This window comes from Sceloporus occidentalis, unplaced genomic scaffold, assembly GCF_023333645.1.
Source record: "Sceloporus occidentalis isolate IW3139 unplaced genomic scaffold, rSceOcc1.0.p SCAF_22, whole genome shotgun sequence".
Taxonomy (NCBI): Eukaryota; Metazoa; Chordata; class Lepidosauria; order Squamata; family Phrynosomatidae; genus Sceloporus; species Sceloporus occidentalis.
In genome coordinates, this window is record NW_028317002.1 from 8,678,475 (window position 1) to 8,694,391 (window position 15,917).

The following is a 15,917-nucleotide window of genomic DNA, read 5'->3' on the forward strand; positions in this document are numbered from 1 at the left end:
CAGACACTAGACGGTGGGTGAGGGAAGGTGTCAAAGCTGCTCTCCTGCCCTAGTATGGGTTGGGAGTATATGTACAGACCTTGGCACTGACACCAAGCACAAGCAAACAAACTGATAAAATAAATGTATTTAGTGACTGTTCAATAGTCAGTACCTGGAAAATGTATATTATTGACAATGTATAAAATGCTCTACAATTGTCTGGTCACCATAGCTGTTCCACACACATACCAATCACAATGATCAGTTTGATTACATTGAACATTGGTTAATACTTGGTTCATACTATATGTAACTTAATTTCCCATATGTTATGGTAACCAGCAGTAACACATAAAATTAACATTACAACCTTCTGCATCTAGGAGTTGAACCCAAGGTACTATGCAGCTGCTAGTCAAAATACAAAAGCATACACAGAATCAGATGCTATGGGATCAGGGCAGACACGTGGAATTTGTGTGATATAATTAGTTTCAGGTCACTACTCAAGGAGTAATCCAAAGGTTATTGATTAAGAGTTTTGCGGCTATTAATAGTACTCTGTGTGGGTATAGTCTATTTTGTGTGTTGCATCACTGGAAGTGTGTGATGTCATGCTGGTATGTGTTTCGACTGAATGGCAAAATGTTTTAATGATATTTAAAATGACATGATCTCTAAACGTCTGTGTTTTCAGCCTATTAATGATGCTGTTTGAGAGCCCATCCGGCATTTACTGGCATCCCTTAGACTGTGATTTCTCAGTAGCATATAATATTGAGTGGTTTAATCAGCGGCTGGTTTAATCCTTTTATGCAAGGCATCTGCTCCCAGGTTGCCTTCCAACCCCTGCACTCAGACACATCAGGATAAAAACTCTGGGATTAACAGAATTATTGTGCTTCCCTGTTAACCACTTTGGGGGTGATTAATTGCTGCCTGACAATGTCTTGTATGTACAGGTTATTACTAGAGGGTACTAGGTTATCAGTCTAGACTACAAGGAGTAAAACAACTGAAAAGTAAAGTTGGTCTTGGCTAAAAGAGAGAATAACATTGTTTCCTTACATTAGTGCTAAACAACATTATTTCCCAGTGGATTTCTTAGTTGGAGATTGCAAGTAATACTCGTGCTATTGAATTTTAGCAGAATACCACATTTAAATCGTTTTTGCCCATCAACCAGATCCCCAAACTTGGACTTCTGTGGGGATATCCTAAAATCGCGTTGTATAAGCATATAATTACTGCTAGGAGGGTGATAATCATTAGACTTGTGCATTCGTCTTCGGGCGAACATGAAAACGAACACGAAGAGTGCGTTTTCGTTTTCGTTCCGAAGACATGAAGAAGAGAAGGCAGTGCCGGCAAAACGTAGGCGAAGACGAAGACTCACACACGAAGAATCTTCGCCTTCGTCTACTATTCTCCCCGGTCCCTTCCCCATCTAACTTACCTTATCTTCACAGCATCGCGGGAGTTGACTGAAGTGGAAATCCGCAGGTTCGCCGTCAGGGGTTACAGGGCAGTGTGAGTGAGCCTATTGGTTACCTGCAGGGTCTTCCTCTGGCATCAACCAATTGGTTGATGCCAGAGGAAGACCCTGCAGGTGACCAATAGGGCTCACTCGCACGGCCTTTTTAACTCTTGATTTCCGCTCCCGTTAACCCCTGCGATGCTGCGTTGGATAACGGGAGCAGAAATCCGTAGGGTAAAGGGCTGTCCAAGCGACCAATAGGCTCACTCGCACGGCCCCTTACCACTAGTTGCTAGGCAGAAAAAAAAAATAAAGCAACCTGGGACCCTGCTGCAACAGTTAAAAGTCTGTGCCAGCGACCAACAAAGTCACCGGTACGGACATTTAACTGACACAGCAGGGACACCAGTGGTCTCCCCGCTGTGTCAGTTAAATGTCAGTGCCAGCGACCAACAAAGTCGCCGGTACGGACATTTAACTTAGCATAAATAACTTACTATAACTGAAATCCAGTTATTATGCTACTTAATGTAAAACCAACAGAGGGCAGCATTCTGTCCGAACATATATTAGCCATATGTGTTCGGACAGAATGCTGCCCTCTGTTGGTTTTACATTAAGTAGCATAATAAATAACTGGATTTCAAGCATATGGAACAATGCTACTTAATGTAAAACCAACAGAGGGCAGCATTCTGTCCGACCATATATTAGCCATATGTGGCAGTGTGCTCATTTGCATTTATTCAAATAAAATATATTCCCATGATCCTTTCGTGTAATGATTTAATACAAAAAAACCCCAAAATAAATAGAAAAAAAGAGTTTGCAAGTTCGACAGAATTAATGTCTGCGAGTGCGGACATTTAACTGTTGCAGCGGGGAGACCAGCGGATCATGGGGACTATATTTTATTTAAATAATTAATAAATGAAAATGAACACACTGCCACATATGGCTAATATATCTTCGGACAGAATGCTGCCCTCTGTTGGTTTTACACTGAGTAGCATAATATTCTGCCCGAGAATATATTAGCTATATATATGGTAGTGAGCTCATTGGTCCCCAGCAGGAGGCCCCCTGCTGGTGACCAATAGAGTTGCTGATACGCACATTTAAACTACTCGCCAGAGCTGCTGTGGTACGCGTTAACCCCGTATTAACTAGACTTGGGCACCAGGGGGCTCTTCGTGTTCGTCTTCGTACTCGTCTTCGGGGGGGAAAAAAACCTTCGTATTCCGCGAATATTCGCCCGTTCCTGTCTTCTCTTCGGGCGAATATTCGCGGACATTCTTCGTGCTCGTTTAATCTTCGTTTCCTTCCCGGTTGCCTTGCAGGGGTTAATACGGGGTTAACAACACATCGGAGCAGCAGCAGCTGCCGTGAAGGAACGTGTGTGCAACTCTATTGGTCGTTTCGGCAGGGGGCTGGTCTGGCATCAACTAGTGAATTGCAGAACGCACTTCATTCGTTGATGGCAGGCCAGCCCCCTGCCAAAACGACCAATAGAGTTGCACACACGTACTGAGGTGTACTGTACACAAAATGACCTAGAGACAAATGCTCCAAGGAACTTGGCCTCCGTTTATCATACACAATCACACATCCATAGATGTTTAATAAAAGAATAGGGATTATTTTACATTTTTAAATTGATTTTGGACCACTTGTAATACATGCCTAACATTTGCTACCTATTTACAATGGCATACTTTGCAACAACCCAACTTTTACTGGACAGGACTGGAAAAAAGCAGGACTGTCCACCAAAATCTTGGGTGTGTTGGCAGGTATGCGGATGAAAAAATGTTGGACAAGAACTAAAAAATAGCTTAGGGTTAATGTACGGTTATGTTTAAGATTAGTAGCAGTGCTGCTCCACTCAGCTGTGTTGTGCTGCTTGTGGAACTGCTGCTGATGCTGCTGCTAGGAGTAGCAGACCACATCATCTCTTCCTCCTCCTGCACCTCTCCCTCCTCGGACAGCATTCCCATTTTACGCTGCCAGTCACGCACCTTGTTGACCAATTGCTCCCGGTAGCTACTGAGAACATTAAATTTCAAAGCTAGCTTTCCCTTAATTCTTGGATCGCAAAGGCACGCTAGCATCATTTCGGGACTCTCTTCCATTCGTTTGCGAAGGTGTACTTTTAGCAGATCCTTCAGCTTCCTGACTATGGCTGCTATGTCAGGATGTAGAGTGCCACCTTGAACAGCCTCACGGTTTCCAAGGAACACATCCATCTTGCTGCCTAGATGGGAGAACACTGGGATTACCTGGGCCAGACTGGCAGTGTTTGAGCTTAAATTTTCTGTGGCATCCCTGAATGGTTTAAGGACTGCCACTAGCTGGGCGATCACTGTCCAATCCTCCCTATTCAATGGAGAGGTAATCCCAATATTGTGCTCTGAGGCAAGATTATGGATTGCCCTCTGCTGCTCCAAAATCCTCTCGAGCATGTCTAACGTGGAGTTCCACCGTGTACTGACATCCTGACGTAGGCAGTGTACGGGAAGACCTGACCTCTCTTGCTCTTCCCTCAAAAGTTGGCTAGCCTTAACACTATGGTGAAAGTGCCCAGCGATCTTTCTGCAGCGGGACAGAACTACTGCTGCCACATTAGTTCCTTCTGACATTGCTGCCTTCACTACAAGATGGATGATGTGGGCTGCACAGCGCACACCAACAATATGACCATCTCGCAGCGCTTTCACCATATTGGCACCTCCGTCAGTTACCACAAAACCAACTTCAACATTGGTGCCCGCCTCTGCTCCCACCCAAAGGCTAAACATTTTCCTCATCGCATGCAGAATGTTTTGGGAAGTGTGCTTTTCATCCATCACTTCTGCATGGAGAAGGAAAGATCGGTAGCCTGCTGCAGCACCTTCCTTAGACACACCGGGCTGCCACCAGTGTGCTGTCAAAGAAAGAAAGGCATGCTGGCCGCTAGGTGCACTCCACAAATCTGTAGTGAAATGAACAGACTGACCAGCAGCCTTGGAAAGCTCCTCTTTCACTGCTGCAACACAGGACCGATACAATGAGGGGACAATGTTCCTGCTGAAAGTGGAACGTGACGGAACTGTATATTGTGGAGCCACAGCCGCCATCAATTGTTTGAAAGGCTCCCCTTCGATCATAGAGAAGGATGCCCCTCCAACAGCAATGAACTGACCAATCAGTCGCGTTACTTTATTGGCCTGCTGTTTGGGAATTGACCTTTTGGATTGGAATGCCACAAATTGTTCCAGGGTGGGCTGGACATGCAGTGCTCCAACCTGCCTTGGTCTCTGGCTGCCAGCACTAGTTGCTGCTGCTGCTGCTGCTGCTATTGGCTCAGAAGAAGAAGCTGTTGGGGTTTTTCCACGGCCACCAGCTATGCTGCCTGCACTAAGTTTTCCCTCTGCATCTTTCCCCAATAGCACAGCGTTGTGTTGAGTGCTGAGGTGATGCTTCATGCTAGCACTGGTAAAATGGCCAGACACTTTCCCTCTGCTTATTAGCTTCCCACAATGTTTGCACTTTCCATAGCGCCCTTCTTCAACATTTTCAAAGTGCTCCCAAATTGGGGCGCGCATAGCCTTGGAGTGTGCCTTGGGTGCTGCTCCTACTGCTCGGGGTGGATGAACAGAGGCAGAACTAGTGGTGGTGGGACTGGTGGTAACAGTACTGGCCATAGTGGGACTGCTAATTGCTTTAGATTTGCTAGGTTTTGCTGCTGCTGCTGGTGGTGGTGGTGGTGGTGATGATCGTAGCGGAGAAGGTGCAGGCTCAGGGGAAAATTGTGCACTAGTCATTTGGACACTGCTCCCTGAGGAATCTGATTCCTGACCACTCATCTCCTCTACTTCCTCTGGCTCATAGTCTAGCTCTTCATTAGCCAGATCGAATGGAATTCCTGCTAGGCTGGAGCTAAGACTGATATCGTCGTGAGACTCGTGACTAGTAGTAGTGCGAGCAGGAAGAATAGACTCTGCACTTGGCCTCTCAGTCTCAGGCTCCTCTGCTACCTCGCTAGGTGGAGTCCCACTATGTGTAGCCCTCTCTCTAACTGTCTTTACAAAAATTTTGTAAGGACTTGGTGGCTTGCTAGAGGTACTAGGAGGACATGGCGTGGCGGTACCAGTGGGAACAGTAGGCGCAGCACTAGTGGTGGTAGAGGCGGTAGAGGTGGGGGTGGTGGTGGTTTTCCCTACAAAGGAATGAGATCGCTTTGGTTTGGGACCCCTCTGAGTCTTGCTGCTAATTTGGCTCTGCTTGGTACCTTGCATGCTGCTGGTGGATGGGGAAGATGCTGCTTGGGGCAAAAGGCACTTCTTTTTAGTCACTGGGCTGGTACTACTTGTGCTACCCTTTAACTTTGAACGTGCTTCTGGTGCTTTAGGCTTTCCGTAAAAAACCATAGAGCTTGTGGGCCTAGCCGCACTACTACTGCCTGCTTTTGGTGCCTTTCCTTTACTTGATGATCCTTCAAGCAATGCTTCCCCAAATGATAAGCGAGAGCTTGGCCTACTTGGCCGACTAGACTGACGCAAAGGCAGCATCTTAGAACTGGTGGTGGTGCTGGTGGTGGTGGTGGTAGATGGAGCTTGTCCCTCCTTAGTCCCAAAAGGAGGATCCATTTCAAATTTTGTGTTGTGTGTGTAGTGTAGTGTAGTGTAGTGTTTAAAAAACTATAAAAAAAATAAAAAAAAATAAAAATAAAAAAAAAGGAAAAACGAATTAAAGACAAAAAATTAGAGGAAGTTCTCTTCAGCGCTACTGCTTAAAAAGTAAAACTATGCACTACTGCACTGTGCTGTGTGCAATCTGCCAAAGTGCTAAAGTTATTTAAATTATTAACTCAAGATTAACTATTTAATAACTAGCAGTATTTTATTTTTAATTTGAATTTACACGGGCCTAAGAGCTTAGCCTACTACTATGCTAGCCTAAAGCTATATTTCCTTACTATAAGTCTACCTCTAGGCAGACGCTCTCAAACCCACTAAGCTAAAGTGAGGTTAAATCAGATTCAGTATATGATTTATTAATTAATATTAAGTTATATAATATTAATAGATTAGAAATAATTTACTTATATATTATGTATTATAGATAGAAGAATATAGATTATGAATTAGAATTTAGAATTAGAATTACTTATATTATAGATTATGAATTAGAATTTATATTGTTATATATTATTTATAATATATTATAGATTAAGATTAAAGAAGATTAGAATTATTTTAGTACTACAGCTAGTAGCTTGAAGCTTTGCTTAGTACAGCTCGTCACAGTCAATTTTTCTTGAAAAGAATTAGAAATAAAATAAAATGTCACAGCAAAACAGTTAGCTTCACTGCTGGCTGCACTCACTAGCCCAACAAGTTCACTTCACTGATGGACTGAGGTGAGCAAAACACTAAGGGTACTTTTAATAAAATTGAAATAAAATGTAAAATAAATTAGAAAATCTTTGCAAAACAGTTAACGTCACTGCTTGCTGATCAAAAAAAAACACAGCACTTATGCGGCTGCACTCACTAGCCCAACAAGTTCACTTCACTGATGGACTGAGGTGAGCAAAACAAATGAAATAAAATGAAAGATTAATTAAGAAAAATTGACTTGGTCTCTTGCTGTTGCTAAAACAAAGCACAAACTATAGAGCTGCAGCACCAGTACTAATAAGATTAGCTGAACTATACGCTAGTAGTAATTATTTAATATTATTACTTTTATTTATAGCTAATTTAATTAACTATTAAGACAAGAAAGAATTATAGAATTATTGATATTACTGATTTTAGATTAGACACTAGTAGATGTCTTGAATGTCTACAGTACACTCTACACTAGTATACTATTACTAACTATAACTGACAAATATATATATAATTTTATAATGAATTCAATTATTAATTATATTAATTAATATTACTGATTTTAAATTAGACACTAGTAGATGAATGTCTACAGTACACTCTACACTAGTATACTATAGAATATATATATATATATGACTGACAAATATATATATATATAATAATGAACTATTAAATTATAGATTCTATTAAATTATTATTTATAAATTCTATTTAATTTATTTAAGCAGGACAGGCAATAGGCACTAGTGCCAGCCCAGGGCAAGGGCACCCCAGTGCCACTGAGGCACTGGGTGCACTGTCAACTCAACAGCACTTACACTACAGTTGATGACAAATTAAATAAAAAAAATTAAATTAATCAAATTATTATTATTAATTATATTAAGTAGCACTGAAGTGAGGATGAAGTACACTGTGAGAAATGGCAGGCTAAGGCTTACCAGTCTCACACAGAACAGAACAATCTCTCTCTGTAACGCTCGGATGCAGCACAGCAGTGTTGCCAAAGCAGTCACAGCGAAAAATGAATGGATCTCTCAGGCAAGCTCTGGTCTTATAAAGGCGCCTTCAGAATTCAAAAAACAGCAGCACAGGCATTGGACGAGACCCTTAGCGTGACGTCACAAGAGTGAGCTGATTGGACAGACGAGATCAGCTCACTCCTGTTTGAAATTTTGGTGGCTGCGCGGCAAAAACGAAGACGATCACGAAGAATCTTCGATTCTTCGTGGTTGTGAGTCTTCGTCTTCTCCTACGTTTTGCCGGCACTGTATTCTCTTCGGCGTGTCTTCGGAACGAACAAAAAAACGGCCTCTTCGTGCTCGTTTTCATGTTCGCCCGAAGACGAATGCGCAAGTCTAGTATTAACCCCTTAACCGGAAAAAACGAAGAAAAAACGAATAGTCGCCTGAAGAGAAGACAGGAACGGGCGAATATACGCGGAATACGAAGATTTTTTTTTTTACGAAGACGAAGAGCCCCCTGGTGCCCAAGTCTAATAATCATTAGTAGAGTGAATAATTGGTTCCAAAAGTAAATACGGTACAAAAACAAGAAAAGTGCTCAAGGAAGCTTTAAATTACTTATTAGGCAAACATTTTCAGCGCTTATTCTTCCAAATCCAAGTAAGGTCCCCAGGCTCCCACCATCTCACACAAGGGAGAAAGAACAGAACTGATGGGGAGATACTAATAAAAAACACAATATACAACCTGAAGAAACTCCCAAAGCAGACTCACAGACCAATCCCCTCCATGAAACAAGAGGTCGAAAGGGATAAGCTGTTGTCCAAGTTGTAAAGTGAGCTCTAACTCTCTGTCATCCAGCTTAACCACCAAAAACTTGGCTGCTGCTTTGACACCCAAGTGTCCGCTCAAAGAGAGATGGGAAAGGAAAAAATGGAAGCCACAACCTCCAGAGCAAAAAAAACCCACCTTGTTGATAGAATCCATTTTTGTAAGCGCTTACCAAAATATAGATAGTTTCCATTAAGAACAAATACATTTTAATACATAATACAAAGGTACAATAATAAAATGTATATAACATAAAAACATTGAATGTGCAATTAAGCATACAGAGTGCTTTCAATTTGACAAACTGTTCACCGATAAGGCTTCATCAGAGGTAAGCACACAAATCATTTCTACAAATAAAGAAGGAAAGGGAATATTAAGAAGACTATTTATAAAAAATATAAATAGTGTTCTTAGTATAAACACCTGTACATAAACTTGAAATAAAAATACTTAGAAACATGACATTGCCAAGTGGACAATGCCTGTCGTTGATTTTAGGCATGCTATGATATTACATGCTTGTAGTGCTTGTGTACTGGAAATGAACGGACATAGGTTAGGGTACATCCATTTATACATTTTACCGGCAATATTTTATAAACAGACCCTTGTGGATTAATTTGAATACTATATGTGCAGATTTAGATGTTCTATACAACAGGACATAGGTTGAATGCCAGGAACATGTATCACTAATAAATCTGACATGCATTAGGATACAGCGTAAACACACAAGGTGTGAATAACTTTGGGTAAGTTAATATAAGAAGGAAGCATTCTACTTACTGATGTAACAACAATGGAGAAACACTTGTGTTTAAGGTTGGAAAAAACTGATGGTGAGACCTCTTTTAAAGAGGTCAATGTGGTGATAAAACCTCACTACAAAGAATCATTACTGGCAGAGCCCTGTTTTTTACCCTGAATGGTGAGGAGCACACATTCAGACTCGTTTGTGGGCTGCTGTAGAAGTCTATTCTTTATTTTGAGTTCCTCTGTTCTTTGTTTTTAACCTGCCCCAGCATGTTCCTCTGTGTTTTGGGTTTATTTTCCTACCTGCTACACGCATATGAGTGTTTTCACAGATAAACATATCCTAGGGTGCAGCAGAGAAGACTCATCAATTACATACCTATGGTTCTATGCTTAAAAGACCTCTAAATGCTAAGACCTTTGCTTTCTTATGATGAAGACTTACGTATGATGCCTTCTGTTCCATCCACATGCTTTGGTAAGTAGTACACGGATAAGTCACTTTGCAATATCTCATCTGCAGTTGCCCTTGCCAGTCCAGCAGCCAAGAACGACAGGCAATTACTAATGGAAGAAGACAGAAGAAGAAGTTAGTCACATTGTCCTAAGCAAGATGCCTATACCTAGAGGGAAAAGAGTTCCCCAGTTATATGCCATTATAAATTATACTACTGGTTTGTAGGTTGCTTGTTATTTAAACATTATCATGTAAATCTAATTGTGAAGGAAATATCCTGCCAATGAGATCACTCTCCGTTGTTGGTCTATTTGTTAGAGGTGACAAAGCTAGATTGTTCACAATGTTTATGAGTCAAGCTGCTTTAATAACATAAAGCCTTTAATGAGTTTCTAACACCTCATTTGTTTGCTGGTACTTAAGTCATCTTAGGGAAAGGTTTCACAAAACCACTAAATACACCAAGTAAGGTTCTATTGAAAACTAATATGGAAAAAATCTTTGAACCTAAGCTATATTTTAAGAAATATATGTATGCATGCTGATTGGAACATTTTTTCACATTGCTTAAAAGGAATATTCAGCTCTTGTCGAAAAATCACAGGGAAGGAATGTACTATGGTGAAGGCTCAATAGATTCCACTAATGTGCCATAAATTCTAGCATTATTATATTTTTAGGAGACTCATATATACAGTAAGAAAGAACTATAGTGGAATTGTGGGCAAAAAAGCCTTTTTTTACGCTATTCAACATATAATGATCTATACAATCTATGTATAGATGTGCACAGATGTCCCCAAGAAACTCTTTAGTAGTCCAATAACAATTAGTTGTGCCATAACTCACACCCTTGTGTAGAATTAATGGATTAGGTACTGGTGAATATACCTATATACTGTATGTTAATGTATTTTGTAACTGTACAGAATATTACTGTGAAAACAAGTAAAGAATTGTAATTATTTGTTTAATGGCTTAATATATATATAACATTATGACATTATGATCACTGACAGGTGAAGTAAATAACATTGATAATCTTGTTTTCATGACCCCTGTTAGTGAGTGGGATATATTAGGCAACAAGTGAACATTTCATCCTCAAAATTGATGTGTTAGAAGCAGGGAAAATGGGCAAGTGTAAGGATCTGAGTGACTTTGACAAGGGACAAATTGTGATGGCTAGATCAGAGCATCTCCAAAACTGGGGGTTCCCTGTCCGCAGTGGTCAGTACCTATCAAAAGTGGTGGCAGGAAGAAAAAGCAGTAAACTGGCAACAGGGTCATGGTGACCAAGGCTCATTAATGCATGTAGGGGGAGAAGGCTGGCACGTGTGGTCAAATCCAACAGAATAGCTACTGTAACTCAAATTGCTGAAAAAGTTAATGCTGTGCATCGCAGTTTGCGGCGTATGGGGCTGTGTAGCTGGAGAACCCATGGCACCAGGATGAATCCATGGAGGCCCAGCCTGGAAACCTACAGAACCTAAAGGATCTGCTGCTAATGTCTTGGTGCCAGATAACACAGCACAACTTTAGAGGTCTAGTGGAGTTCATACGTCGATGGGGGCTGTTTTGCAGTCAAAAAAGGAACTACACAATATTAGGCAGGTGGTCATAATGGTATGGCTGATTGGTATATATATATATATATATATATATATATATATATATACATATATATATATATATACACAAATATTATACATGCAATGTGCCAATCTACATGAATTTGTGCATTTTCTAAAACATTATTATCTGACATCTTAATGCCATAGTAGCCATGCAAGTTTAATTTGCCTGATGAAGGCTTTTTATTTATAATTAGCCACTGTCAATATGTACTAGTCAAATAAAAGCACCTTAATTTAGCTAAATCCTGTCCTCAGGGCCAACTAGTGCAACTGTATAATTCCCCCTGAGAAATCAATACACACCTTTGAAAGCTTGCACTTTCATTTCTCAAGCATTTGGTAACAGCTCGACAAGGTATTTCTCCTAATGTAATTGCTTACTTAGGTTTTCTCCAGGGAGCATTATGTAATTGTGTAGTGTCGAAGATAAAAATAAAACATGGCAACTAAAGCCCATAGTCAGTAGTTTGCATAATTGTGCTAATGTGCATTTCATATGCAAACAAGACTTTATGGCTATAGACAAGTAAAGGTCAGATTGGAGGCGTACCATTGTATAAAAGATTACTGTACTTAGGGCATAACTTTCTGAATTCTGCTATCCCTGTGCCTTTGCAGCTTTGGTAAACTGGTGAGGTTTAAACAAATCTCTGTTGCTCATACCTACTTCACTAAACCCCATTAAAATAATAAATAAATAAACTCCTTAAAAACCATCTAAACGGTGGACATTTACTGCCATCTGTGGTGGACAATTTAATGATGTTCTATGGACCTCACAAACCTCACCACGGACACTGGTGTCCTTGTACGGACACTTTGCCTATCCCTGATCTAAAAATGAGGGCAAATGATTGTGGCCACCTACTGTCTTGTCCTACTACTCTTTCCTGTTGATGTTTCCTGGATGTACTATATGCTGGTAGTGCATTATAATAATTCTGAAAATGCTTTAGATGACATTGCTGACATTATAGAGCAGAACCACCTGTCTCATGGACGGTAGGTCTGTACGTATTTCAGATTACACCGCCAAAACAAGCCAGTGGCGCTCCTGCAAACGTGCTTGTAATAAAAAATTATGTTAATCATTACCAACAGCATGCTCTTTTGTGAAAGACAAAGCCTGGGAATTCCCCTTCACTTTTATCCATTGACTTGATTGTTAAGAGTGAGAAAGCAAGAAGAACTCTTATCCAGCCTCTTTAGTCTTTTATTAGCACCTGGAGATTCAGCGTAGGGAAATTAATTCAAACTCAGCCACTAGAGGTTTCAGTATCATAGCACATCCCCTCTTTAGGGAGCACCCACACAAAATTATGCAAGTAGTATATGTAAATCACAGATATGACCCCAATATCTGAAGTGCTGACGATAGCTGAATGATGATAAAACCAGATTCAAGTTCCAAAAATTAGCATTACAGCAAACATTACAAATGTTAAAAACATAGAACAAGAATACACATGTGGCACTATAAATAGAAGCACAGTTAAGCATGGTTGTCTTGTTGTAGTGTCAGTGGTGTCCTTGTTTCATTATTTCTGTCTCATTACTTCAACATCCCAGCTTCTCTTCTTTTAATCTCCTGTTATCTGACTCAACTGGGTCTATTCACTAAAGAGACTATTGACGGGAGAGTTGTGGCTTTCCTCACTTTACTGTACTTTATGAAGAGCCAACACTGGTTAGCTTCTCCTGCAGGATGAGTTTGGCTGGCCTTGTATAATGTATAGTTAAATCAGTGAGAGTTCTCCAAAGTTTCCAAATGTTTGCCAAACATATTTTATAATCACATGTGCTGTTTTCGCAAAAAAGAAATCCTCAGATTGTCACTACCACAGCAGAAGCCCATTAAGGCAAACATTATGATTACTTTTATAGTTTTTACATTGTTTGTTTATTATGATGTCTCATTGCTCATGTTTTTTAGAATATGTTTTGCTTCTGCACCTAATAATATGATAAAGCTATATTCGGAAACATACTTACAATTTTGTTTGCCACAGTTCATATGTTGGCATGTCAGCAAGCTTTATTTCACATTCAATTATATGTGATATGCAGTACAGTATAAATGGTGGCTACAAATTATTTCTACACGTACAGTGAGATTGGGAAGGTAAGCGTATATTAAGTAGGAATTTAACTAAAGCCTTCATTTTATGTAAGGAACTCTCAGATTAGATGTGTGGAATGGTTACTATCAGTTCCCATACAATAATATTGTAGTTAGAATTAATATTCTGTACTTGCTCAAACTACACCAGATGTCTTGTAGGAATACAAGATCGGGTACCTCAGCAATCATTTAGATAATATGACTGAGTTGATGAGTTCCCATTTGCACACAATAATAATGGCAATTAGTTTATAACAAGTCACTTGGGGATATATTTCAGGTAGCCCATACATGGTTTCACTAATGCTGAACACATTATAAAAGGAGATAGAAGGTGGTTATTAAGAGACTAAAAATACTAACAGAAAAATACAGCATAACTTAACAGTTGGGATTGCCAACCCTGCCATGAGTAGGTGGTCGAATCGTGTTAAAAAAAGCAAGCAATAGTAAATTCTGTAATCTGGATGCATGATGCCACAGCACAAAATAAAAATAAGCATCTATTATCCCTATAATTAGAAACATTTCTGCCATAAAGGCAGGATGCATCTTAAACCCTTGGCATCATGCCTCCACTCTTCCCCCTAGCCTTGCATTTTCCCTGCCATACCCAAACCTACACACTGTCACTAAAGACCTCATTACAGAAACCAAGGGGTTCGCAAGTGCAAATCCTTTCTGATTGTACTGGCAGAGTGGGTGTAATGCCTTTTCTATCACATATACAGCTGCATTTTGAACCGTCTGGGAGTATACCATTATGACAAAGAAAGTCAAAAGAATATAGTAAAAATCAGAGGATTATGACCAAGCCAGAGCGACAGAGGTTACCGTATTATGTGCATCCGTACACCCTCATTTCCATGATGTTGTTTGATGTAGTTTGGATCTCTATATACAATATGTAATGTTGTGTTTCGTGCACAGTGACAAGGGATGGAGATTGTTTGCTCAATGTCAGGATTTTATTCAGAGTAATATGTATGTTGTATGTCTCCAGTCAATAGGGGAAGTATTATTATATATTTTTTTAACTTATTGGTAGTGGATGATGCACTGGAAGTCACTATTACACTGATCTAAGCACTTTATGGTTTGAACTGGTACGCTTGTCACTTAACCCTATACACATTTACTGTCTCCAGTCAAGGACACCTCCTGCCTATTGTCGACTCACCCGCCATAAGCTCCAGCCACATCTGTAAAAGAGGAATACTCTAAAAAAAATGTTTTAAAGAATTAACTACAATTATAGTTTATTCCCTGCCTCTTCTTAATGGTGTAAGGCAGGGCCCTACCTATATAGGCATATAAGGTTTGCAAAACACTTTAAATATATATATATATATATATGACACTTAACTCTCATACGGAATAAAGAACATATGAGAGCTGTAGTGTTCCTGTAACAAGTGTTCTGTTTTTTAGTGCTGATATTTTTTGTTAGAGACTTTGTAAAGGCAAATATGGATGTGGAAAAACAAAAATCTAATACAATAGGTAACTACGCGTGCCTTTATTCTATTCAAATTTATAATCCGGCATGAATACTTCTCTCAGGATAATGCTAGCTGTATGACTCATTTTTAACAATGCTTGGAAGACATTTGGAGCAGAAGGCGAATCTCCCATTAAGCCCTCTTGAGACTGAGAAATGATAATTGGGTAATTATTTGGGGCCAGTACACGGTTGAAGGTTTTATTTTAAACTTCTCTTCCAATCAAAAAAAAATAGCTCCCTTTTGCAAAAGATTACAATTATTCAGCCTTACCAAATGCCTGTTAAAATATTTTTCTCTCTGGTGCAAATATGTTAAATGCCTACGTTCCCCTAGTTTTACATGGGAGAAGTCTGCTCATATTGTATATTGTAATAATAATAACTATATGCAAAACAATTTGGTGTGTAATAACCTAGACAAATATTACTAATTAATTGCTATTTCTGCCATTTCTCGATGTTGGACAATTTGGAAAATTCAATTACAAAATTGAATTCTATTACAAGATCTCCGTGTATTTTCTGTCAGTAAAATAAGATTAAACAATGACACTATACCAAAAAACACAATAATTACAAATTCCCCATCCCTGTGGTAACACGTAGCGATGTATTCAAGTTGGACAGGCATTTATTTTAAGAAATATATGTATCAGCAAAAGGGGTGGCCGAAGCAAACAAGGAAAAGCTTTTCATCAGAAACCCAATCTGGGCCAAGTCCTTTAGTGAAAAGACTTCTCAGTGGAGGAAATAATGTTGAGAAAGTTGTGGCAATTTTAATGGAGTCTTTTATACTCTTTGGAAGTGA

General features: G+C 39.7%; 1 protein-coding gene across 1 annotated transcript in view; it reads right to left on the reverse strand.

The window, feature by feature from the left end:
* Nucleotides 1-15,917, reverse strand: part of LOC149300965 (protein phosphatase 1E-like) — a 91,843-nt gene that overhangs the window by 19,276 nt on the left and 56,650 nt on the right. The window contains exon 2 of the mRNA XM_089484496.1: nt 9,835-9,953. Coding sequence (XP_089340622.1) covers nt 9,835-9,953 — 119 coding nt within the window. The remainder of the gene's footprint in view (nt 1-9,834; nt 9,954-15,917) is intronic.